This window comes from Danio rerio, chromosome 9 (assembly GCF_049306965.1).
Source record: "Danio rerio strain Tuebingen ecotype United States chromosome 9, GRCz12tu, whole genome shotgun sequence".
NCBI classification, from domain to species: domain Eukaryota; kingdom Metazoa; phylum Chordata; class Actinopteri; order Cypriniformes; family Danionidae; genus Danio; species Danio rerio.
In genome coordinates, this window is record NC_133184.1 from 52165676 (window position 1) to 52193621 (window position 27946).

A 27946-nucleotide genomic window follows, 5' to 3' on the forward strand; every position below is an offset into this window, starting at 1 on the left:
CTGTTTTACGCTTGAGCAACTAAATGAATGCCAAAGTCTACTTAACTGATTGTATTTTAATCACATTACAACATCGATGCTGTAAAAGGAACCGTATAAAATGGAAAAAAAAAACTCACAATAAAAGATCACAGGAAGTTTATCAGTATGGGATCAACACTAGCTCAGCATATACCATATCGTTTCAAGCTTTCAAGGGAGCGTTTAAAAACATCATCAGTCTGCTGAAGCTTCAGCGGATCATTCGCTCATCTGCAAGGTTTAAGTGGATAGATACACAGAGAGTTTTTAATTTTTGTAATTTAATAACGAATCTATAACACCCTGACAATTTCTAAATATCTGTGCATTTCTTTCTAACATTGTTATTTTTTACTTACAAACAATAAAGAACTGAGCATTTCTACCTTCAATTATCATTTTAGTCAAAATGACTGCATGTCTGCTACTTTTCGCTGTGACCTTAAATTTGCATGCATTTTTCGCCTAGCAACTTGTTCCTTACATAAACATAAACACTTTCTGATAGCAAAAACATACATACATTTAGTGTGTGTGTGTGTGTGTGTGTGTGTCTGTGTCTTTATGTGTGTGTGTCTGTGCATAAACAACAGTGCAAAATACAGACAGTGCAAACAAAAACAGACAGTGCAAAATACAGACAGTGCAAAATAATATAGACAGTGCAAAATACAGACACTGCAAAATAATACAGACAGTGCAAAATACAGACAGTGCAAAATAATACAGACAGTGCAAAATACAGACACTGCAAAATAATACAGACAGTGCAAAATACAGACACTGCAAAATAATACAGACAGTGCAAAATACAGACACTGCAAAATAATACAGACAGTGCAAAATACAGACACTGCAAAATAATACAGACAGTGCAAAATACAGACACTGCAAAATAATACAGACAGTGCAAAATAATACAGACAGTGCAAAAAAATACAGACAGTGCAAAATACAGACACTGCAAAATAATACAGACAGTGCAAAATAATGCAGACAGTGCAAAATATTACAGACAGTGCAAAATAATACAGACAGTGCAAAATACAGACAGTGCAAAAAAATACAGACAGTGCAAAAAAATACAGACAGTGCAAAATAATACAGACAGTGCAAAATAATACAGACAGTGCAAAATAATACAGACAGTGCAAAATACAGACACTGCAAAATAATACAGACAGTGCAAAATAATACAGACAGTGCAAAATACAGACAGTGCAAAATAATACAGACAGTGCAAAATAATACAGACACTGCAAAATAATACAGACAGTGCAAAATACAGACAGTGCAAAATAATACAGACAGTGCAAACAAATACAGACAGTGCAAAATACAGACAGTGCAAAAAAATACAGACAGTGCAAAATAATACAGACAGTGCAAAATACAGACAGTGCAAAAAAATACAGACAGTGCAAAATACAGACACTGCAAAATAATACAGACAGTGCAAAATACAGACAATGCAAAATAATACAGACATTGCAAAATAATACAGAAAGTGCAAAAAAATACAGACAGTGCAAAATACAGACAGTGCAAAATAATACAGACAGTGCAAAATACAGACAGTGCAAAATAATACAGACAGTGCAAAATACAGACACTGCAAAAAAATACAGACAGTGCAAAATAATACAGACAGTGCAAAATTATACAGACAGTGCAAAATAATACAGACAGTGCAAAAAATACAGACAGTGCAAAATACAGACAGTGCAAAATAATACAGTGCAAAATACAGACAGGGCAAAATAATACAGACAGTGCAAAATAATACAGACAGTGCAAAATACAGACACTGCAAAAAAAATACAGACAGTGCAAAATAATACAGACAGTGCAAAAAAATACAGACAGTGCAAAATACAGACACTGCAAAAAAAATACAGACAGTGCAATGTAACATTGACAGCAATATGTACAATGAATAGTTGTACCCATAGTTGTTGGAAGTATTGTTTCAAGTATGGATTGGTTTAAGTGCAGTTCATGCTACATATTGATGGTGTGCAGTGAGGGGTATGGAAGAGTCTGTGTTAGGTGTTCATCAGCCTGATAGTCTGAGGGAAGAAGCTTTCCTTCATTCAGCTTGTGTGTGATCGGATACTGCGGAACCGTCTGCCTGAGGGTAGCAGAGAGAAAAGACTATGGCTTGGGTGGCTGGAGTCGCTGATGATTTTCTTGGCTTTCCTCATGCACCGCCTGATGTAGATGTCCTGGAGGGAGGGAAGCTCACCTCCTACTATGTGGCCAGCAGTTCGCACAATCCTATGTAGGCCTTTGCGATTGCTGCTTGTGCTATTTCCATACCAGGTGGTGATACAGCCAGAAAGGATGCTCCCCACAGTGCAGGTGTAGAACAAGAGGAGGATGTGGGGGCTCATTCCAAACCTCCTGAGACGCCTGAGGAAGAAGAGGCGTTGTTGTGCCTTCCTCAGCTCTGCGTCTGTGTGAGCAGTCCATGTCAAATAACTCCAAGAAACTTGAAAGCGCTGACTCTTTCCACTGGCGTCCCGTTGATGGTGATGGGGGTGTGTTCTCTCTTCTCCCTCCTGAAATCCACCACCAGCTCTTTGGTTTTGGGAGACTTTCAATAATCAGATATATTTTTGATGTCTTTTTCAGCTCCAGATATTATTATTACCCATCATTCAAGCCTTCTTCAAATATTCCATTGTTTTAATACATTTTCTTTCTCCTCAGAAAAGTCAGGGAGGTGGATGAAACCCAAATGGGACCCGTCCCAGATCCCTTCCCAGAGTTGCTGCCATCCGCTGTCTCCCTAGTGTCTGAGTGTCTGTTACCCTGGACCAAAAACAGTGCAACTCAGGTGAGCAATGCATGATTCATCAGTTTTGATTGCCGTTTTTGCGATGGATCCTGTTATTTCTGAAAGCATGTGCTGGAGATTTAATGGAATCAGTAATACTGGCCAAAAAGGGCATGAAAATTGTCATTAATTAACTGTCCTACGTCGATAAACAGTTAAGGGATTGATTTGTTGGCTGATTGTTTGTTCCTGGTTGTCATTTGGTTGAAATTAAAGTAAAACAAAAGTTGCTGACACTTTTAAGGACCTAACAACACCTCTCTGATGTCTTTGCAATGTGTATGTGAGGTTTCAGCTCAAAATACCACACACATATTTATTCCAACCCGGGCTCATTGTGGAAAAGTAGCCTCGCGGACGTTTCTGCGGACCGCGAAATACGTCACAGGAGGTATGTATTCGAGCGGTTTTTGTTTTCGCGGATCCGCGAGAGGCCGTTGTGCGCGCTTTTTCACATCTCGAGCGCCTCTCGGGAGCACGCGCCGTTTGCGCCCGCGCTGTTCTCGTGCGAAAAAGCCGCCCGAGGCCGCTGTGGAGCGACCGTCCGTCCGACTGGCTGGTCGAACGATTAAACGATCGACCGGGCGGGCCGCCCTCCTCCTCCTCCTTCCCTAAACCCAAGCGATGGTTTGCAAAAGCTGTCCAGAAAAAAAAAGAAAAAGGCCCTCGTCTTTGATTTCGACCGCGTTTTTGTATCCCACCGTGTTCTCTTCCTTATTTTTCGGATTCTGTTTTTTATCTTACCTGATTTCCGGAACCGCTCTTCCCCGGACCCGATCCTGGTCGTCCCCGCGGTCGGCTCCTCCTCCTCCGGGCCTTCGCTCCGCCAACCTAACGCTGCGAGCTAAGCGGACAAACTGGTAGCAGCGGGAAAGCCCTCCACTCGGAGGCGAGCCGTCAGCCGGCGAGCACGAAGAGGAGGAGTGGAGCGGCGCCACACCGCAGCATTCGCTCGAAGAAAACTAAACGTGGCCGTACGTACCTCCAGCCACGGTAATTGCGGTCTCCAGAAACGTCTTTAAATTCAAATGAGGTTGGCAGACGGCTGCTTCTCACTCAGGGCTGTTTGTGAGATGGTCACCAATGTGTTGGGCTTTCCCCCATTGACGACACAAACAAAGAAATCAATCAACGTGTTTCTCCATACTCCAGTGTTGTTATGTCCCTTCGTTACTTGTTTAATGGTCGAGGGGGAATGAAAAGGAAAACATTAAAGATGCAGTATGTAAGATTGACACCCAGTGGTTGAATTAGGTATTGCACTCCTAAATCAAAACAAACGGAAGCGCAGGTTGCCAGATTGAGGACAGGAGCGAGTGATTTCAACCGTGTTTTTAATAAAAGCACTGGCACCCGAGGCGCACTGCGTTGAAAACTGCGAGTCACATGACAAGAACTGACCAATTAGCTTTGTACTTTGTATGCAATATATACATTTAGGCCCTGTTTACACTAATTCGTTTTAGTTTTAAAATGATATTTTAGAATGAAAACGATTTACATCCACACTGGCGTTTCATCTATCATTTCTGAAAAACCTCCGTCCACACTACACTGCTGAAAATGCACATCACATGAACACACACCGACTCTGGCCTGTGCTGCAGCGTATGTGCGTGTCTGAGCTCCAGCCAGTAAGCGGGTGCACGTCGGACAATTGTTCATGGATAAACCACTGGATCTCATCTCACTATAGTTGTTGGATGTAATTTTTAATTCATCTTGTCTAGATCTAAAAACTCTTCACTCTTTTGAATCCATTTCTTGTTCTTAGGTAACTTGTTTTGACTGAAAATAAGTTAATATATTATTTTATGTAACCACGCACACTGATTCTGCATATTTGACTGATTGCTTGCTTTTATTTCCTATATTGTATAAACTTATTGTACATTATACTTTTAGAATAGCCATTATTGATTATTAAAACTGATATTCAGCACAGGAGACACGGTGTGTTTCATATTTTTTACTGAAAAAGAAAGGGTCCAGTTATGTTATAAGCTTTGTTGTTATAAATAAATCGTTGTCATATAAATATGCAGCTACACGACACATTGTTGACATCTTTGTTAAGTTGTTAATATCAAAATGAAAATAGGCAGTTCCTTATATCATGTTTTCTCTTTATTGTTACAGCGTTTGAAATTAACCTTTTTGCTTGGTAGCACCGGTGCTCCTAACTTTAAAAATTTAGGCGCATCAGCCAAAACTTAGTCGCACCCACCAATTATAAGCACCCTTACTACAAGTTTTATACAAACAGATTTATTGCATTTTAAATCAACAGTATAAAAATACAGTAAAAAAAAATAATAATAAATATATATATATGAGCAAAGAGTGCCTAAAGATACACGGACCGCTCACCGGCCCTGCACGCACTGCTTGAATGAATCTGTTAACGGTATAACTGTGCTGTTCTCACAGGTGCTGTCTGATATTGCACTGATGCTTTTGATATATACTGTACCTTATTATATGCATACGCTATATTAATAGCCATACCGTTTTTTTTAAGAGTTGCGATATTAGTTTATTCAGTGCAAGTCCTTTTGCGATGGTGAACGTGGTGTTACATTTGACATACAGCTGCCGCTTGCACGGCGGACAGCATCTGGCAATTATATGAAGGATTAAACAGAAGCTCTAGTGCTAGATGTGGCAAACAGTTACTTGCAAATTCCATCCCACAGACTTTTCATATCGGACTTGGAGCCAATGGAAGTCTTTTATCCACTCTTCGAAAAGTGTAGATGGTGGATTAACATTCAGCACATGGTCACTACTAAGATGTGTCATTATTTGTAACTGTAGATGTCATGGTTTCTAAAGCAGAATCTGTCAGTGTTATCTTCTTTACAATTTTTCGCGGTAGTAGCTCTCTCTGTCATCCCAAGCAAGAAGGCACTGAGTGATTGACAGGTGATATTAACCAATCATTCACGTTCAGTGCTAGAGCAGTGGTGGGCCAATAAGAAGAGCGCGAAGGCGGGGCAAGCATTACGGACTTGGCTTTTACTGCAGCAAGTTGACATGACAACTGTTTTAAACCATTCCTGAGCGCTGCGTTTAACGTTTCTGCATTCTGCGTGAATGTCTCCCGAATCCGCGCATGTGGTGAACATTTTGCAGTAAAAACTGGTCGCACACAACAATTTTAAGCACTCGCAAAAGTGCTCCCGAATATATTTTGAGGTCGCATAAATAAAATTTCGGGCGCATATGCGACCAAAATGGTCGCAATTTCGAGCCCTGTGTTAACATAGGGAAACAACATGGCCAGGGTGATGTAAATGACATTATAAAGTAGCCTACACTGTTCCCTTTGAAGATTTACTCGACGTGTCCTCTGGAGTTTGTTTTCCATCTTAAACTTGTAAAGTCTGAACTTACAAGGAAAGCATGCAAGGTTGAACTTTGTGCACTTGATATTGAGAAAAATCCCCAATCAGATAGGCGAATGTCTGCAGCCACACCTCCATTTTTAGATGTCTCAGTTATTCTGCATCCACACTTCATTTTAAAATCTAAACGCCCTCTTCAGCGTTTCCAAAACGCTCTGTTTTTTAGCTCTAAAACTTTGGGGTAGTGTGAACAAAAGGTGTAACCATAGCAAAATGTCCGTGTTTTAAAATTAAAACGTATATTGGTGCAAACAGGGCCTAGCGTGAAGTAGACTAATTACTTCAGACAAACACCCAAACACTGCAGTGCTTTCTTCATTCTATGGATGTCAATGGTTGCAGGAGTCCAGTTTTCTTCTAAATGTCTTCTTTTGCGTTAAAAAAAAAAGAAAAACAGGTTTGGAACAAGTGAATGAGGAGATCATTTTTAAAGGGCCATGAAACCCCCTCGTTTCAGCAGGGTGTTTTCACACCTCTACTTTGGAAAAAGTCAGAAAAGTGGGCGTGTCCAGCTCTGTTTAGGGGGGAGTGTCGGAGGAACTAAAGTGGGATGGTGTGGGAGTGTCTATTTGTGCACGCGCGAGTTTTAGAGTCAAAATACACGCCCACACAGACAGGAGAAAGTGATGGTGTTTAACCTACATGGACATCTGTAGTGGAATTATTTGCCAAATTATTAAATGGTGGACTTTAACTGCAGTTTGGCTCTTTCATTCAAGGAATTCATTCATGCCCCTCGCGACAAACGAGATATTTGATTCGAGGATCTGCTCTAAGCGTGTATTTTTCATGCTATGTTTGATACCGCACTGCGAATGAGAGAAAAAAAAACTCTGCATTTCCCGGAAACTTAGATGCACACGGCAGGTAGTGTCAGAAAGCCGCGTGTGTTATTCCGGTCACTAAATGCGGTGCTATGTTTGCACTCAGTGCAATAGTTAACTTAATTCGATACGAACAAACTGAATAAACAAAGAGCACTGGTCGCTCACTTACCAAATCTGTAGAGACAGGACAATCACCAGCAACTAGAGCCGCGTCTTTATGGAGAGAATACTACAAGCAAATCCAGATTTCAGCGTTTGCAGATGAGAACAGCTCTCAGGTAAACAATAAACCTCCTTAGACACGTAAGTTATTGTTGTCGAGCGTCACGTACACTGTTAATCCACACGTGATCCAGATAAGCTCTCACAGAGAGAAAATGAAAACGAAACTTAACGGCAGCAAACTATAAAAGCAACACTTCACGCTTGTTTTGCCAACACAACGTGGCGTCTTTGTGGTGTAAACACGGTGACACAAATGAATATTAATGAAGTTGCACAATAGAGCGCACTGATTGGTTTGAACCAAGCCTTACTCATGCATTAATGTATCACACTGTAAGACGTAATAAGACTCACTCTGGCACAGACGCCCAGTCTGCACGCTGGAATACAGGCTATTATGTCATGACCGTGACGCAGCTTCAAAAATTCGTTTCAAACAGGAAGTACGAATTTGCTTGAAATAACGCAAAAACAACCAATTTACACTTTTTTGTGAAATATAGGTGTCCTAATAGTGTTTTTAGCAGTGTGGGACACATATACGACTGTCAACAGCTCAAAAAATGTGTTTTGGTGTTTCGTGACCCTTTAAAGTATTTGAAGTTTTGGGCGAACTCTTTTGAATATGTCAAGCTGCTGTGATCAACCCATTGTAATGTTTTTCAGTGAATATTAAATCACTGAAAGAGCTGCAGGTTATTTTGTATTTTTATACGTATATTTTGTTTTAAAAGTAACTTCAAAGTAAAGTAATTGTAATCTGATTACTTTCTGCATAAAGTAATTAGTAAAGTAATCAGATTAGAATTTTACAGTAGTAGTCAGTACATGACGAACAAAGCACACTAAGAAAAGTTAAACAAACAACAGTAGATCAAAGCAAAAGGAGAAGCCCTTATTTAGGCCCAATCCCAATTCTACCCTTTAGCCCTTCCCCTTACCCCTACCCCTCGTTTTGCGCGTGCACGCCAAGGGGTAGGGATGTCCCAATTCTCTTTAGCTTGAAGGCGTAGGGCTAATGGGAAGTGGTGAATAGCCCTTTGAATGAAGATTTTTCAGGACCACACTCGAAACCAAGGGGTAAGAAAATTTCTCAGAATCCACCAGCCACAATGGCAGTATTGCTGAACCCGGAAGTAAGGAGATCCACAAATTAGTATTTTTGTCATTATTATGAATTTTTACAACAAACAAACACGTTTTAGTTTAGTAATAACCGCATTCGTGTTTTACCGCCTTGCTTTAAAAAGAAAATGCTAAATAAAAACAGCTAAATTTTGCGATCTATAATCCGTAAAAAATAAGTCCTGTATAGCAGTCCCACAACAATCTGACACTCGATGACACTGGAATACCCTGTCAGAAGAGTTTAGTGGCAGGGAATTAACTTTTTAAAGTGTCTGCTATAGGCCTAATGTTGTTTTCGTGTGTTTACACAGATGAATATGGCCATTATGTAAATACACAGTACAGTTACGATATTATTGTCACATTAGATCATTATGATAACATAATACATGGCTTCAGTGACTTCCTGAAGATGAATACCAAAAAATAGCACAACTGGAATAACTACAGCAGTCGCGATCGTCTGATCTCATATGAAGCATAAAAGCGCAATGACATGTGATGACGTGTGCAGGTGATGTAGTGCTGTCCCAATTCTTAGGGGTACATTTTGAAGCCCTTCCTCTTAACTCTCGGTTGGCCAAGGGAAAGGAGTACAAAAATAGAATTGGGATTGGGCCTTAGTGTCCTATCAATTCATTGTGGTCATGTCATTGGCCCATGAACATTTCCTGCTTGTTATCAAACTGTTTCATAACTGTAACAAGAGGCGATTCAATCATAACTTAATCTTAAAACAGCTATCATAGCATTATTTATCAGTATGTGGATCTTTTTGGATTCTTGGAAGCCATAGAAATTACTATTGTTTTTGTTTACACACCTCAAAATTGTCTATAAACTCAAAACAAAACCTAAACTGAAACAACAGTCCCCAAGCTGCATAGCATCATATGGACTTATCAAGTGTGATTAAAAAAAATAGTATTAATTAATTTTTACTGTTATATATAAGCTATATTCACACAGTGTTACCACATAACTGTGCAAAAACCCTTTGTAAAAGTGATTTTGCATAACAGATCCCCTTTAACTATGGTTCCACTTGAATATTTTGTTTCTTGCGTTGAACATTTTTGATTTAAATTGACTCTAAAAAGCAGTTTGCTTGACACAAGCTGTTCAATTCAGATAAATGTGTACATATTGGAATATATCTGTTGATTTGATTACTTCTGGGATTATTTTGGTGCCTTTTCCTGCAAGAAAACTGAGAACCGTTAAGCCGTTGAACAGTAGTTTTATGAGCTTGATATAAGTTGTACTGCTCGTATATTAGAAGCATCTTCATAGCTCCAGAACTTAAGGCCAGTGCAATCTGCTTGCATTGCTGATTTGGGAAAACCAAGACCCCTGTGGATCTTATTATATGACAAATATATGTTATGAACGGCCATCCGGAACAGCTTTGACCTGCAGCGAAATCTGCAAATTACAGTATATTGAAATGTGCCGTCATAATGTGGCTTTGCAGTTGGCCATTATGGGGGCCTTCATTACATTTGAGGCTGGCAGTAATGATCCCTCTCGTATTATATCTGAGGCTAGCAATTACAGCCACAGTATATGAGCGAAATGAAGAGAAAACCAGAGGGGGATGGGGTGCAAGTGTCACGAAAACTTTCTGCTGTGCTAGTTTCTACAGTCTTCGAGGAGGGATTATGACCTAGACTGTGTCTGCTGTGACAGACGGTTCAGGGCTGGATGGCTAGACACAATAGTTAATTTTTCAAATGTAATTGTTTTCATTTTGATGGTAACTTTATAGGTGCTGTATGTAAATGGTTGAGTCTTCTAAAGCAGGGGTTCCCAAAGTTTTCAGCCCGCGACCCCCAAAATGAGAATGCCAGTGACTCGTGACCCCCAATACTTTTACTTTACTTTTACTTTTAGTCATTTAGCAGACGCTTTTATCCAAAGCGACTTACAAATGAGGACAAGGAAGCAATTTACACAACTAAGAGCAACAATGAATAAGTACTAAAGGCAAGTTTCAGGTCTGTAAAGTCTAAGAAGGGAAGTGTTAGTAGTTTTTTTTTTTTTTTTTTTTTTTTTTTGTACAATTAGTGTGATATTCAAAGAGGCAATTGCAGATTAGGAAGTGAAGTGGAGACTAAATAGTTGAGTTTTTAGTCGTTTCTTGAAAATAGCGAGTGACTCTGCTGTTCTGATGCAGTTAGGGAGTTCATTCCACCAACTGGGCAGATTGAGCGTGAGCGTTCGCGAAAGTGATTTTTTCCCTCTTTGGGATGGAACCACGAGGCGACGTTCATTCACAGAACGCAAGTTTCTGGAGGGCACATAGATCTGCAGAAGTGAGTGCAGATAAGAAGGTGCTAGGCCAGAAGTCACTTTGTAGGCAAACATCAGAGCTTTGAATTTGATGCGAGCAGCAACTGGCAGCCAGTGCAAACGGACTAGCAGCGGAGTGACATGTGCTCGTTTAGGTTCATTGAAGACAACTCGTGCTGCTGCATTCTGGAGCAGTTGAAGAGGCTTGATAGAGTTAGCTGGAAGCCCAGCTAGTAGAGAGTTGCAGTAATCCAGTTTGGAGAGAACAAGAGCTTGAACAAGGAGTTGAGCTGCATGTTCAGATAAGAAGGGTCGAATCTTTCTGATGTTATAGAGTGCAAATCTGCACGATCGAGCAGTTCTAGAAATGTGGTCAGAGAAGTTTAGTTGGTCATCAATCGTTACTCCAAGGCTTTTCACCATTTTGGATGCAGTAATGGTTGCCCCATCCATCTGGATTGAAAAGTTATGGTGTAGAGTCGGGTTGGCAGAAACTACAAGCATTTCCGTTTTTGCGAGGTTCAGCTGAAGATGATGATCTTTCATCCAGTGTGAAATATCCAACAGGCAGGCTGAGATACGACGAAACTGAGGCGGACGACGCGAAACCGCGTCTGCGTTCGCTACACAAGCTCTTATAGTAACCAAGGAAACAGTGGCTAAACAACTTCTAGTATTATACACAACTGAAAGCAAGTTTAAATGTCCTACAACTTTACACAAACAGCTGGAAACAAGTCCTCAAACCATACACAACAACTGAAACAAATCTTAAATGTACTTACAGGCTGCTGTTCTAGATGCTGCTAAAGTGCTTCTCCTGCCGACTAATGCTACCGTGCTCACTATATAGTGGTTACCTGGCGTTTGGACACGCCTCCCGAGTCAAAACAAGGGCCGAAACTGAGGCGGACGACGCGAAACCGCGTCTGCGTTCGCTACACAAGCTCTTATAGTAACCAAGGAAACAGTGGCTAAACAACTTCTAGTATTATACACAACTGAAAGCAAGTTTAAATGTCCTACAACTTTACACAAACAGCTGGAAACAAGTCCTCAAACCATACACAACAACTGAAACAAATCTTAAATGTACTTACAGGCTGCTGTTCTAGATGCTGCTAAAGTGCTTCTCCTGCCGACTAATGCTACCGTGCTCACTATATAGTGGTTACCTGGCGTTTGGACACGCCTCCCGAGTCAAAACAAGGGCCGAAACTGAGGCGGACGACGCGAAACCGCGTCTGCGTTCGCTACACAAGCTCTTATAGTAACCAAGGAAACAGTGGCTAAACAACTTCTAGTATTATACACAACTGAAAGCAAGTTTAAATGTCCTACAACTTTACACAAACAGCTGGAAACAAGTCCTCAAACCATACACAACAACTGAAACAAATCTTAAATGTACTTACAGGCTGCTGTTCTAGATGCTGCTAAAGTGCTTCTCCAATATTCTCTGAGGTGGTGGTTATAAATACAGAAACCTTGTATGCAATGACGCACACACACCAATAGACCCAAGTCTTTTCTTTGTTTTTTTTATGTATGTCAGTGCTGTAAATGGGCTAGAAAGTTTAACCTGGTGTTACAAAATCTGCTACATCTGACAGTATTGCTGTGTCTTTAGTATAATGTAATTACCTGAGAAGTCGCAATCCAATAGAACTAGTAACTATAAGCTACTATAGTAACTATATCGTTTATTGTAACTATAAACGACTATTTTTCTCATCAGTAGATTATTGATAAAATACAGTAAGTCTTAAGGTTTAATAAAAATTAATTGATTTTTGAAAATCACCAGGCAACCCCCCTTCATTGTCCCGCGACCCCTCGGGGGGTCCCGACCCCCACTTTGAGAACCTCTGTTCTAAAGCATAGAAATACCATAATATGTTTGCAGATATTTACCTTTTTAATATTCGTGATCACACCAGTGTGATCATAGCATTAGAACACATATATAATTAACTGCTACAAATTCTGCTCAAATGCACTGTAGAAGAGAGAAAGGAACATGATGCTTGTCATAAATCACAATTAATCAATGTAAACTAATAACATTTTTTTTAGGTTTCAGACATTCAAATACACATAAATACTAGCGAAACGTATCATTGAAGGTTTGTGAAGTACACACGGATGACTATGAAGATGACAATAACAATTATTTTTAAATAATACTGGACAATTTTAAATTTTTTTAATTTAAGAGACACATTGTTTATTTTGCTATAACATTTACTCTCTGCCTTTCCTAGTTAAATAGCGACTTACTTTCCTGTATTTCGGAGGAAAATTATTAATAAACATAATAAAGACTAAACATGGCCAGGCCCCTTAGCCATCATATCAAAGAATAGGATCGTTTTTAAACTGTTTTAACAACAAAATACATGTTCTTACATATAGTGGATGGATGGATGGATGGATGGATGGGTGGAGGGGTGGATGGATGGATGGATGGATGGATGGAAAAACAAAAAAGGATAGATGAAAAACAGAAAAGGGATGGATAGATAGATACATTGACTGATGAAAGAATTAAATGATGGGTGGATGGATGGATTGATGGATGGATGGGTGGAGGGGTGGATGGATGGATGGATGAATCAGATGGACTGACAGATAGACTAAATAGATTAGAAACCCAGCAGCTCTGTCTCATCCCTCATGTGGCATAGAATAAACATGGCCATGACCCTCAGCCATCATACTGTGCATCCAGAAAATATTGATAGCGCTTCACTTTTTTCACAATTTTTTTTGTTACAGCCTTATTCCAAAATGGATAAGATTCATTAATTTCCTCAACATTCTCCACATAATACACCATAATGACAATGTGAAAAAAGAGTTTTTTAAATTGTTGCAAATTTATTAAAAATAGAAAACCTTAAAAATCACCTGTACATCAGTATTCACAGCCTTTGCTCAATACTTTGTCGATGTACCTTTAGCAGCAATTACAGCCTCAAGTCTTTCTGAATATGATGCCACAAGCTTGCCACACCGTCTTTGAGAATTTTTGCCCATTCCTCTTTGCAGTACCTCTCAAGCTCTATCAGGTTGGATGGGAAGCTAAGGTGTACAGCCATTTTCAGATCTCTCTAGAGATGTTCAATATAATTTAGATCTGGGTTCTGGACATTCACCGACAATATGGACTCAAGGACATTCACCAAGTTGTTGTGAAGCCACTCCATTGATATTTTGGAAGATGAACCGTCGCCCCAGTCTGAGCACTCTGAAGCAGGTTTTCATTCAGGATGTCTCTGTACATTGCTGCATTCATCTTTCCCTCTATCCTTCCAGTTCCTGCTGCTGAAAAACATCCCTACAGCATGATGCTGCCACCACCATGCTTCACAGTAGGGATGGTATTAGCCTGGTGATGAGCTGCCTGGTTTTCTCTAAACGTAACGCCTGGCATTCACTTCAATAGAGTTCAATTTTAGTCTCATCAGACCAGAGAATTTTGTTTCTGCTGGTCTGAGAGTCCTTCAGATGCCTTTGGCAAATCCCAGATGGAGATTGGCTTCCGTCTGGAAAGGCCTGATTGGTGGATTGCTGCACAGATGGTTGTCCTGCTGTAAGGTTCTCCTCTCTCCACAGAAGAATGCTGGAGCTCAGACAGAGTGACCATCAGGTTATTGATCACCATCTGACTAAGGCCCTTCTCCCCCGATCACTCAGCTTAGATGGCGGCCAGCTCTAGGAAGAGTCCTGGTGGTTCCAAACATCTTCCACTTATGGATGATGGAGGCCACTGCGCTCATTGAACTTTCAGAGCAGCAGAAATTTTTCTGTAACCTTCCCCAGCCTTGTGCCTCTAGACAATCCTTCATTCCTTCATTCATTCATTCATTCATTCATTCATTTTTCTCCGGCTTAGTCCCTTTATTCATCAGGGGTCGCCACAGCGGAATGAACCGCCAACTTATCCAGCATATGTTTTACGCAGCAGATACCCTTCCAGCTGCAACCCATCACTGGAAAACTCCCATACACACTCATTCACACACATACACTAAGCCAATTTAGCTTACCCAATTCACCTATAGTGCATGTCTTTGGACTTGTGGGGGAAACAAGAGTACCCGGAGGAAACCCACACCAACACGGGGAGAACATGCAAACTCCACACAGAAATGCCAACTGTCTCAGCCTGGGCTTGAACCAGAAACCTTCTTGCTGTGAGGCGACAGTGCTAACCACTGAGCCACCATATCGCCCTAAAGTAGATTCATGTTTTCATTTTCAAAAACACTTTGCTTCTAATAAAAATGTGTTATAACTTTAATCTTCTGGTTAATGTAGTTTCTCATATACTTCCTTAAAGACTTTTTGAAATCCCTATGGGAGAAATGAATGGAAAATAAATACTGAAAAAAGTCAGAGGGCACCAGTACACTGCATTTCTATCATATTTGTGTCCATGTGTGCAACAGACGAGCTGACATTACGGTCCATCAATCACTATAAAGGCCAGTGTGTGCCAACAATAGTTATTTTTTAATGCAATTATTTCCATCATAATGCATTTCATAGCTACTTTTTATTCTCTTACACGCCATCTACAGAGCACAATAGTCCCCATCTCCTCTTTTTTAGGGAGTGAAGTGTCCTCTTGGGAAACAATCCAGGTCTTGTTACCTGATTCCTTCTAAAACGCAGGCTGCTCTTTACCGCATTTACCGCACACTGCATTTCTCCAGTGCCTGGACTGCCATTGTTTGAGTGCGCTGATGGGATTATGGGGGATTGGCTTTTGTTTTCAGATGATTTAGGGGAGGCGGGAGTATTTGAGCTTCAGCTTTAACAGCCAAATGCCGCTTCAGTGACCTCCTGAGATCTTGTTGTTTAAAGTGACCCCTTCTTTAAGCCCCACCTTGACAATGCTACTGACCAATAATACCTTATTATTTGATTTGATTTATTTTTAAAAGTGTATAGGTCACTGTTTACAATAAGGTTTCATTAGTTTATGTATTTACTAACATTAACTAAGTATGACTAATACTCTTAGGGAATATATCAATCATAGTTTAACATTTACTCATGCATTATTAGCGTCTGACAATCATGTGTTAACATTAATTAATGCACTGTGAGTTTACATGAACTAACAATGAATGACTGTATTTTTCATTAGCTAACATTAACAAACATGAACAAATAATATACTGTAATAAATATGTATTGTACACGTTAGTAAATTTATTAACTAACATAAACTAAAACAACCTTATTGTAAAGTGTTGCCAGTTTATAGGCGTCTTTGTGTTTTATATAGTTGCAACCTTATATCACGCACATTGTATTATATTTTATTGGCCTCTGAATTATTAAACGTAGTTTTTGATAGGTTAACAAAACAGATTGATTGTTTAAACCAGGAGTCACCAAACTTGTTCCTGGAGGGCCAGTGCCCTACAGATTTTAGCACCAACTCAAACACACCTGAACAAGCTAATCAAGGTCTTACTAGGTATACTTGAAACATCAAGGCAGGTGTGGTGAGGCAAGTTGGAGCTAAACCCTGCAGGGACACCGGCCCTCCAGGACCGAGATTGGTGAGCCCTGGTTTAAACAGTTTTAGTAAGAAAAACACTTTTTTTAATGTATAAATATTCACTGTGCATGATTTTGATGACATTTAAATTGTCAGAATACTTTTAAATAATACTGGGCAAAGATTAATCACATCCAAAGTAAAAGCATGTTTTGATATATACACTTGAAGTCATAATTATTGACCCCTCTGAATTATTAGCGCTCCTGCTTATTTTTATTTCCAATTTCTGTTTAACGGAAAGAAAAAATTTTCAACACATTTCTGCACATAATAGTTTTAATAACTCATTTCTAATAACTGATTTATTTTATCCATGCCATAATGACAGTAAATAATATTTGACTAGATATTTTTCAAGACACTTCTATACAGCTTAAAGTGACATTTAAAGGCTTAACTTGGTTATTTAGGGTAACTAGGCAGGTTAAGGTAATTAGACAACTCTTTGTATAACAATGGTTTGTTCTGTAGACTTAAAAAAAAAATTTTAGCTTAAGGAGGCTAATAATTTTGTCTTTAAAATGCTGTTTAAAAAAAATTAAAACTGCATTTTATTTTAGCCGAAATAAACAAATAGGACTTTCTTTAGAATAAAAACTTATTATTAGACATACTGTAAAATATCCTTGCTCTGTTAAACATCATTTGGGAAATATTTCTGCTTTTTTTGTTTGTTTTTCACTTATAATTGCAATTAAATAAAATTCTCCCATTAAAAAAGCAACATAGGCACATTCTGAAAACGTCCTCCTACACTCAAAAAAAAAAAAATTGTTGAATGAACATGATTTAATCGTGGCACCCTTTATGCATCTAATCCAATCAAGTAAACCTGAACTGCTTTGAACATGTTGTATGAACACAAAGCACATTTGTAGATAAAACATGGTTTCAATATGTCATGTCAGTCAACTACTTTGCAACTAATTGACTCAAAATGTTTATATTGTGTTATTCTAATTAAAATGATTCTAATTTACTCAATGTAACACTAAATCTTTACTTTAACAAAATTATGTCTTGTTAAATCAGCTAGTAAATTTCTTGTTCAATATTGTTGTTTAAATTCATTCATTCATTTTCTTGTCGGCTTAGTCCCTTTATTAATTCAGGGTCGCCACAGCGGAATGAACCGCCAACTTATCCAGCAAGTTTTTTACGCAGCGGATGCCCTTACAGCCGCAACCCATCTGGGAAACATTCACACACACACTCATACACTACGGACAATTTAGCTTACCCAATTCACCTGTACCACATGTCTTTGGACTTTGGACTGTGGGGGAAACCGGAGCACCCGGAGGAAACCCACGCGAAGGCATGGAGAACATACAAACTCCACACTTTAACATTAAATGTTGAGGAAATAATTCAATGTTGCTGACTTAATTCCAGATTCACATGTTTCCCCAGAAAGGCACACACACAAAAAAAACAAGTTAACAAAATCCAAAATGTAACTCATTCCTATGCAACGGTCTGTAAAGCATGTCGTAGACAATGGTAAGTGAAGGGTCAATTGCTGTGCAAGTGTGCGTGTCCGGCTGTTTGATTGGCAGCTCTCTTTAAACCATTGCTTCAAGCGGGACAAAAGGAGAATGTTTAGTGCACACAGCTGTTTGTCTGACAGCACGTCTGAGTCACACGGTCAGCATGCAGAAACCAATGACATCATAGCCCCAGCCCTCCCCCAGATGAATAGACGGAGAGAGAAGTGTTGCATCATTGTCCCGGACGCTAATCATTCCCTGTTGTGTGTGCTGAGTATTGCTTTTTATATTTAGCTTCCAATTACACCAATACTTTTTAGTTTTAAAGACAGTTATGTCTTCTGTCCACAATACCACAGAAGTTTAGACTCCTGAAAACGTTTTGAAAATGCTGAGGTGTTTTTGTTTTAGGAGACCGCACTGAAAAAAATACTCTTTGGATTTACTGTTTTTTAGGGTAAGTGGTTGCAAACAATTTATATGGGCTGAATTTAAACAATTCTATATTTGTACCCCTTCCCTTGGCCCTTGAAAAAGAGTGTGAAGGTGAAGGGCCTTAAAATTTACCCCTAAGTGTAGTTTATTCATAAACTAATTTCGAGAGGATCACGTGCTTATGATTGACACAGCCGGCCCCGAGTCAAGCTAATGTGCGAACCACCAATCAGACTATTCCTAACCAAGTATAAATAACCAAACACCTTACCTTTAGTCATCTTCGTCTTGAAGAATCCCCCCTTCCACCCCTTCGCCTCCTCTTTTGTCTACAGGGCAGCACGGCGGCCCAGTGGCTAGCACTGCGGCCTCACAGCAAAATGCCTCCGGTTCGGTCATCTACCCAAACGGTCAGCCTTTTCGTGTGGAGTTCATGTTCTCCCCGTGCTTGCGTGGGTTTTCCCCGGGTCCTCCGGTTTCCTCCCACACTCCCAAAAACATGACACTTAAGTAAATTGACTAAACCAAATTAGCACCAAATTCGATTCAATTCTGTCAGCAACGCATCACCTTAGCAACCCTCACGCAGCGGGGGTTGGGGGGGGGGGGGGGGGTCTCGAGATCTACCCGAGCTCAAACTCCCCTCTCGCCCTGCAACAGAAGGGAGCCCCGGACTCGAGGCTCTCATGAGCTCGGGGCTCTCTCCCGGGACAGCATGCCAAACTAGCTTATTACCAATCATCAGCTAAGTGTAAACTCTTGAATGGGCCTTGAATGGTGGTACATTACGGTATGATTCAGTACGCTTTTATGGCCGTTTCCCCTGTCAAAAGGTACCAAAAAGCGACCCATATCATATCACTTCTTGGGTAACCTTTGCAAAAAGTACCTAGCACAGCTAAAGGGTACCAAAAGGCAGAGCAAGACACACAACTGACTGCTATTGGTTTACAGAGATACATCACTTGCTCGTGGACAAGCTAGAATGAAAACAAAGGAAATGCCATGTTTTAAATAGTTGAGACATTACAGCATAATAATATATACATATAATAACGAGTCATGGTCGACCCAAGCTCAAACAAACCTTGTCGTCATCTTGATGAACAGCCACAAAGCCAAGAAGAAGAGCAGAATCTGCCCTGTGCCCCATAGTTTTTTACAATGCCGTCTAGAGCGGCTTTCCTTTCTTTTGATCTGATGATCATAACGTGCACGTGATTATTGGAATGCTTCTGACATCAGATCCTTTATAAACAAACAAACACGAGAGTGGCATGCAAAAAACAAAGGAGCAAATGATTCTTTCAGCAACCTAAAACATGAACAAACTGCCATTTTTAACTATTATCATCGCCCGCGCTATTATGAACTCAGAATGATGGAATTACTCTCTAACAGAGGTTACATGTGCTGGTGAAGATTACAGACACTTATGAGAGGTTTGCACTGACTGTGGGCAATGCTGCGTGTTGTTTTTGAATCCAAATAAGGCCTAATGTATGCTGTGTGTAGTTTTTCTGTAATTGGTAACATAAAGGAGACTGTAAGGGGCTGTATGTGTTTAAACAAGGGGGGCAATAATTCAGGGGGGTTAATAATTCTTATTGCAACTGTAATTGGCAGGATTATTTTAATCAGTTTTTTTTTTTGGAGATTCAACATCTGTGTTCATGGAAACCTCACATGGCATATTTAAAATATCATTATGTTTTTAGTAAGTAATAGTTTTTTTTGCATTAACCATTTAAATCTGGGGTGGTTCAGTGGTTAGCACTGTCACCTCACAGCAAGAAGATTGCTGGTTCGAGTCTCGATTGGTTCACTTGGCATTTCTGTGTGGAGTTTGGATGTTCCCCCCATTTTGGTGTGGGTTTCCTCTGGGTGCTCCAAATAAACTAAATTGACTGTAGTGTGTGTGTGAATGAGACTTTTTGCGTGTTTCCCAGTACTGGGTTGCAGCTGGAAGAGCATCCGCTTTGTTAAGCATATGCTGGATAAGTTGTTTTTTTTGCATCATTGTCCTACTGGAAGATGAACCGTCGCCCCAGTATGAGTTCAGGTGCAGCAGGTCTTCATTCAGGATGTCTCTATACATTGCTCCATTCATCTTTCCCTCTATCCTGTGGCTTCCATCTGTAAGGTTCTCCTCTCTCCACAGAAGAATGCTGGAGCTCAGACTGAGTGACCTTCAAGTTATTGATCACCTCCCTGACTAAGACCCTTCTCCCCCGATCACTCAGCTTAGATGATGGAGGCCACTGTGCTTATTGAACTTTCAGAGCAGCAGACATTTTCTGTAACCTTCCCCAGCCTTGTGCCTTAATCCTGTCTCAGAGGTCTACAGACAATTCCTTTGTCTTCATGCTTGGTTTGTGCTTTGACATGCACTGTCAACCCTGTGACCTTATATAGACAGGTGTATGCCTTTTCAAATCATGTCTAATTAACTGAATTGACAACAGGTGACCACCAGTGAAGCTGCTGAAACAGAATGATCAGTGGAAACAGAATGTACCTAAGCTCAATTGATAGCTTCACAGCAAAGGCTGTAAATATTAATGTACATGTGATTTTTCAGTTTTTTTTTATTTTTGTTTTTTTATATATGCATACACTGTCCATTAAAAAGAGAGATTTTCTGAAAGACTGATGAGCCTAGTTGGTTTTGAAAACAGGTAGTTTTACCCATAACATCAAATGTTTCTTCTTCTCTTGTTTTAAGATTTTAGGGTTGGTGTGACATGGAGATATATAAGAGCAATAATATACTTTCACTCTAGATGGGCATGGAGCAGTGCATTTGGCTGTCATTGGCATCAAGAGGGCAGCATTTTACCAATATATCAAAACCCCACGAGACCTTCGCTTGAGAACACATGGTTTGTTTCCAGTCTGTGAGGAGAAAAAAAAAGTCTCACCACAAATGCAGTAGATTAATGGCAGTGATGTAAAACGAAGCCTCGTCTCGTGCTTTTTATATTACCAGCTGAGCCCAGAGGCCCTGGGCATTGGCACAGCTTTGTTTTACGTGCTCTTTAAAAGCTATTTTAGTCGTGAGAAAGCACTTGTGCGCTTGTAGTGTCATGGTACATTTACATGACAAAAGCCCATAGAGTTGTAAGTGCTGTTTCAGAGGCCTTTGGCTCTGTCAGCTGTGCTCTCTGTGTCTTGGCCCTCACTAACCTCTCCCAGACACCAGCCCTCATCCGTTTTCACACTTCACTACATCAATATGCATTCAAACTGTTTTTATAGCCTACTGCCAATGTGCTAGGTGAGTTATCTGGACAATGATAGTCAGGTGTCTGTTACACAAAATACTGAGAACGTCTCGACAAGAGCTTGTGAATGGAAAAGCTACTTTCGTTATGTCCTCAGCTTTTATTATTCACTCACACTTTTCTGTTCAGATTTAATTTCTTGTCCCCATGTGTTATTAACTTGAATGTTTAAAACTCAAAGTGAGCGCATTGGAGCTCTGAAGATTATATTAATGCCTGACTTCATTTGAGTTTGACTTTAATTGCTGTAGATTTGCTCAAGATCATTGCACCGAAGAGCTATTACCTGCAGATTGTTTAAACAACAGATTATTGAATCAGTGAGTTGTTAACTTGAGATTTACTTGAATCAGATGACTGAATCAGTGAGTTGTTAACTAAAGATTCACTCTTCAACAGATGACTGAATCAGTAAGTTGTTAACTAGAGATTAATTCCAATCAGATTGCTAAATCAGTGAGTTGTTAAATGGAGATTCACTCAAATCAGAACACTGAGATTCACTCCAATCAGATAGCTGAATCAGTGAGTTGTTAAATGGAGATTCACTCAAATCAGAACACTGAGATTCACTCCAATCAGATGACTGAGTCAATGAGTTGTTAAATGGAGATTCACTCAAATCAGAACACTGAGATTCACTCCGACAGATGACTGAATCAGTGAGTTGTTAAATGGAGATACACTCAAATCAGAACACTGAGATTCACTCCAATCAGATGACTGAGTCAATGAGTTGTTAAATGGAGATTCACTCAAATCAGAACACTGAGATTCACTCCGACAGATGACTGAATCAGTGAGTTGTTAAATGGAGATACACTCAAATCAGAACACTGAAATTCACTCCAATCAGATGACTGAATCAGTGAGTTGTTAAATGAAGATTCACTTAAATCAGAACACTGAGATTCACTCCAATCAGATGACTGAATCAGTGAGCTGTTAACGGAAGATTCACTCTTCAACAAATGACTGAATCATTAAGTTGTTAACTAGAGATTAATTCTAATCAGATTGCTAAATCAGTGTGTTGTTAAATGGAGATTCACTCAAATCAGAACACTGAGATTCACTCCAATCAGATGACTGAATCAGTGAGCTGTTAACGGAAGATTCACTCTTCAACAAATGACTGAATCATTAAGTTGTTAACTAGAGATTAATTCTAATCAGATTGCTAAATCAGTGTGTTGTTAAATGGAGATTCACTCAAATCAGAACACTGAGATTCACTCCAATCAGATGACTGAATCAGTGAGTTGTTTACTAAAGATTTGCTTTTCAAGGGATCACTGAATAACTGGAGCTAAGTGATCACTTGATCACTGCTAACTGGAGATTCACTCCAATCAGAACAATGAGATCACAGAATCAGTGAGTTGTTTACTGGACATTTATTAACACCAGAACACTGAATCTGTGAGTTGTTAACTAGAGATTCGCTCATTTCAGATCCACCGGAAAACTGAGATTCACTCTAAACAGATCTATGAATCAGTGAGCTGTGAACTGAAGAATCATTTCAACCAGAACACAGATTCACTCTAATAAGATCACTAATTCAATGAGTTGTGAACTGGATAATCATTTCAACCGGAACAATGAGATTAACCCCAATTAGATCACTGAATCAGTGAGTTGTTAACTGGAGATTCGCCTGAATCAGATCACTGAATCAATGGGTTGTTAACTGTAGGTTCAGTTTCCACCAGATCACTGAATCAGTGAGTTGTTGAGCAGAGATTCACTCCACACCAGATTACTGAAACACTAAGTTGTTAACTGAAGATTCTCTCCACACCAGATTACTGAATCAGTGAGTTGTTAACTGGTGATTTACTTCCACCAGACCTTTGAATCAGTTTAAGTCAATTTCGTACATTAATTTAATGTAATTAAAATTCAGTATGGGGTGTGCGAGAGATCTGCAGAGTGGATGGAAACATCAACAGCCTGAGGTATCAAGACATTTGTGCTGCCCATTACATTACAAACCACAGGAGAGGGCAAATTCTTCAGCAGGATCGCGCTCCTTCTCATATTTCAGCTTCCACATCAAAGTTCCTGAAAGCAAAGAAGGTCAAGGCCAACTCAGTCGCCAGACATGAACATTATTGAGCATGTCTGGGGTAAGATGAAGGAGGAGGCATTGAAGATGAATCTAAAAGATCTTCCAGATGACTTTATTAATAAGTGATTTAAGTCATTGCAGATATGTATGGATGCAGTCCTCCAAGATCATGATGGAGTCAGACACAATATTCATTCTGTTTCCACTGCAGCATGACTTTATATTCTATACTGGACATTATTTCTGTTAAGTGACAAAACATTTGTCTTAGCAAAGTCAGACCTTACTGTCCTAATGAAATCACTAAAAATCAAGGCATGATCATAATTTATTTTTTAAAATAAGCGTAATCTAGAGGCCTTTGCCTTTTATATACAGTTAAAGTCAGAATTATTAGCCCCCCTGTTTATTTCTGTTTAACGGAGAGAAGATAACTAATTTAACTTATCTTTGCCATGATGACAGTAAATAATATTTTACTTGATATTTTGCAAGATATACCAGTTCTAATACTTCAGCATAAAGTGACATGTAAAGGCTTAACTAGGTTAATTATGTTAACTAGGCAGGTTAGGGTAATTAGGCAAGTTGTTGTATAGTGATCGTTTGCTCTGTAGACTATTCAAAAAAATAGCTTAAAGAGCCCATATTATACATGAAATAGGGTCATATCTTGGTTGTAAGGGTCTCCAACAACAGTCTAATATGCATGCAAGGTCAAAAAACACTTTCATGGTCTTATAATCTGCATTTATTTTTATCTAATTATCCCAGCGACTCCTGTATGAATCGTCCAGTGATTCATTTGTTCCCAAACCCCTCCTTAGCGCGAAGCTAATCTGCGCTGATTGGACCGATGACAGTCTGTCGCGATTGGTCGACTGCCTTCAGTCAGAGAGTGAAATGGCCAATAGCTAATCAGCAATTTAAAAAGTAATCACAGTTCATACACGCTAGATAGTGTAGGCGTGGATTTTAGCTGCCACACACACACAAACACACACACACACACCTCCAGACGAGAACGCTCCCGCTTCCGCCCGCACCCGCCAGGTTTTAGCCTTAGAACCCGCCCCGTATTCTGCCCGCCGCGCCCGATCCCGCTAAAGAGCGGGAGAGAACAAAACCGAAAATCTGTATAAACACACACACAGCACCAAGCATAAAGCTCTCGCTCGCTCGCTCGCTCTCTCTCTCTCTCTCTCTCTCTCTCTCTCTCTCTCTCTCTCTCTCTCTCTCTCTCTCTCTCTCTCTCTCTCTCTCTCTCTCTCTCTCTCTCTCTCTCTCTCTCTCTCTCTCTCTCTCTCTCTCTCTCTCTCATACGCGCGCGTGCGCACTAACACACAAGCACCAAGCGGACACATCTTTCTCTTTCTCAGGCAGCCCGCTCCCGTCCCAAATCAAACCCGTTACCGACCGCTCCGGCGATTTATTCGGAAATTTATTCCCGCGCCGCAGAAATCTGGCGCGGGGACAGCCGCGGGTATGCACACCTCTAACGTTACCACGGAGCTCCATAAACAAAGCAGCACGCGTCGCGTTTTTAACGTGACTTTGCACGCGATAAGAGAATATAGCCAGTTAACCTGATACAGTACACTCGGTTACAAGTAACAAAACACAACTAAATACATTTGCAAGCTAGAGTCAACGAGGCAACAACTTTAACCGCACGTACTTACACTTGAGAAATGGAAGAAACCCATCCTGATGTCCATCAGTAAGTTACTGATCCTTCCTTTAACAAACGCAGATGAAGTATTCTTTGTAGCATGTAGCTTCCAGAAGTTTCCTGTAGTTTCCAACTGCTTGGCTATAATGCTGAGGTTTCATCTTTGGGTAGAGACTCAATATATCCATCTGCAATGTCACTTCAATCGACCGGCATGTTTGTGTGCGTGTGTTTGTGGGTGTGTGTGTGTGTGTGTGTCTGGGTTACTGCGTCAGAGGGCGGGGCCTCAGGTTTGAAATCTCCCGGGTTTGCGCGTGCACGTGAAAAACTTTGTTTCGTTCGTACGTCATGGCGAAACACCTAATGAGTCGGTATCAAGGCGACTCGTTTGAAGCACTATGAATCGACTCTTTTATAGATGAATCAACAGTTTTAAACACTGTATTCTTACAGATTTAAGCCTTAGCTGGATACTTCACTTCACTTAGAGCTGTGTTACACACTACATGGAGGGGAATTTTCAAAAACCCATAATATGGGCTCTTTAAAGGGGCTAATAATTTTGTCCTTCAAATGGTGTTTAAAAAATTATAAACTGCTTTTATTCTAATCGAAAAAAAAAAAAACAAATAAGACTTTCTCCAGAAGAAAAAATATTATCAGACATACTGTGAAAATTCCCTTGCTCTGTTTAACATCATTTGGAAAATATTTTAAAAATAATACATAAATAAATAAATAAATAAAAAAAAATTAAGCGGGGCAAAAAATAAATAAATAAATAAATCAGAGGGGGCAAAAAAAAATCAAAGGGGGGCTAATAATTCTGGCTTCATCTGTCAACTGTTTTATTTTGTTCTGTTGTTGTCACATTAAAAATAAAGAATATAAAGCAGTCTTAAAACACCTCCTTTTGCTTAAAATAGGATAAAATACAGTTTGCAACTGTTTTGAATTGTTTTCCTTAAACATTAACCGAATAGTTAATAAAGTGTTGGCGATATTAAACAAGATAATTTTTTTATTTCTGTGCGGTGTTGAAAAACTAACCTAAGAGTGTTAACACACAACACTGATCCTTTGTGGTGTTAATATTTTACACTATAAGAGTTTGCTAATTAACAGTCTCAGAGTCTTGATGATGTTAACTCTTCCAAAAGTGTTATTTTAACACTTTTATAGTGGTTCCCATATAAACTTTGAGGGAGTGTTAATTTTAACTCTAAAGTAGTTAAATCTACTATCTAAAATTTGTGTAAGCCCCTTCTGATACCAAATGATCAACTAGAAGTCAATTTATTATTTTTTGTTCCTAAAACTTGTATAGGCGACAAGACTTTAGTCAGGTAGTGCAACTCAATCAAAACCTAAGATTGTATTAAAGTTTTGATTAGTAATAGCTAAGAGCTTAATTTAGATAACTTTAAAGGCAGTTTTCTCAGTATTAAGATTTTTGAATCCCTAGTTATTGTTCTTTCCAAACAAACAATTCATCAATGGAAAGCTTATTTATTCCGATGTCTAAACATAATAGTTTTAACAACTCATTTCTAATAACTGATTTATTTTATCTTTGTCATGATGACATTATAATATTTTACTATATGCTTTTTAAGATACTAGTATTCAGCTTAAAGTGACATTTAAATGCTTAACTAGGTTAATTAAGCAAGTAAGAGTAATTAGGCAAATCATTGTATGATGAAAGATAACTAAAAGAAAAACTAAAAAAGCTTAAGTGGCCAATAATAATGACTGTAAAATGTTTTATTTTTTATTTTTAAATTAAAAACTGCTTTTATTCTAGCCGGAATAAAACAAATAAGACTTTCTTAAGAGGAAAAAATATTATCAGACATACTGTGAAAATTTCCTTGCTCTGTTAAACATCATTTGAAAAATATTTTAAAAAGAAAATAAAGGAGGGCAAATAATTTAGACCTCAACTGTACATATCTCAATTTCCAAAACCTGACCCTTATGACCGGTTTGTGGTCAAAATAAAATGATAAATACCTCAACAAAATTTCTCCAGTGTTCTAAATCTCCGTCTCATATATCCATGGGATTGTCTTTCAAATAAATAATTCCACATGCACTATTACACATTTCAGGTAATTTGTCCATCAGAAGTCTTATCTCAGTGTCTCCCTTATCGCTGTAATAAGAAGGCACTCTAGAGCGTATCATCTTCTAGCGATTATGTAAGGCTGAACTGCGGCTGAGCAAATTACAGCTTGATTCGGCAGGACTCAACACTGCCCATTATGGTTCAAGGACCGAGGGGTTACTCGCTTTCCTCGACACTGACTTGGAACATGCTGCTATATTTCAAGGCTACGGGCAAGGTATTATTAGGCATAAATGCTATCGCTCGCTCCTTCTCCACACCACCGTTTGGCCTTGCTTTATTTGTCGACTTGGCTAAATTTGTCTTCCCAAGACTGAATGTTGCTCTCTTTTTTTGGCGAATAAAATGCAAACAGACGGTGATTTGAACAGACTTCCCCTTTTCTCACGTCGCACGTCTCGGAGAGGAGCGTTCACATGTAAACCAGACATTTCACTTCAGAGTGCTGAAAACAGAGCATGCAGTGAGAAGCCACTAGTGTTTAATTCCTGATGAAGTCTAAATTATTAGCCCTCCTCCATATCTCTGTTTAACAGAGAG

The 27946-nt window shown here is 39.4% G+C and overlaps 1 protein-coding gene across 8 annotated transcripts in view; it reads left to right on the plus strand.

Moving 5' to 3' along the window:
- Positions 1-27946, plus strand: part of grb14 (growth factor receptor-bound protein 14) — a 152841-nt gene that overhangs the window by 42995 nt on the left and 81900 nt on the right. For all 8 annotated transcript variants that reach the window (XM_073913239.1, XM_073913240.1, XM_073913241.1 and 5 more), the window contains exon 3: positions 2734-2860. In XM_073913239.1, the coding sequence (XP_073769340.1) occupies positions 2734-2860 (127 nt within the window). The remainder of the gene's footprint in view (positions 1-2733; positions 2861-27946) is intronic.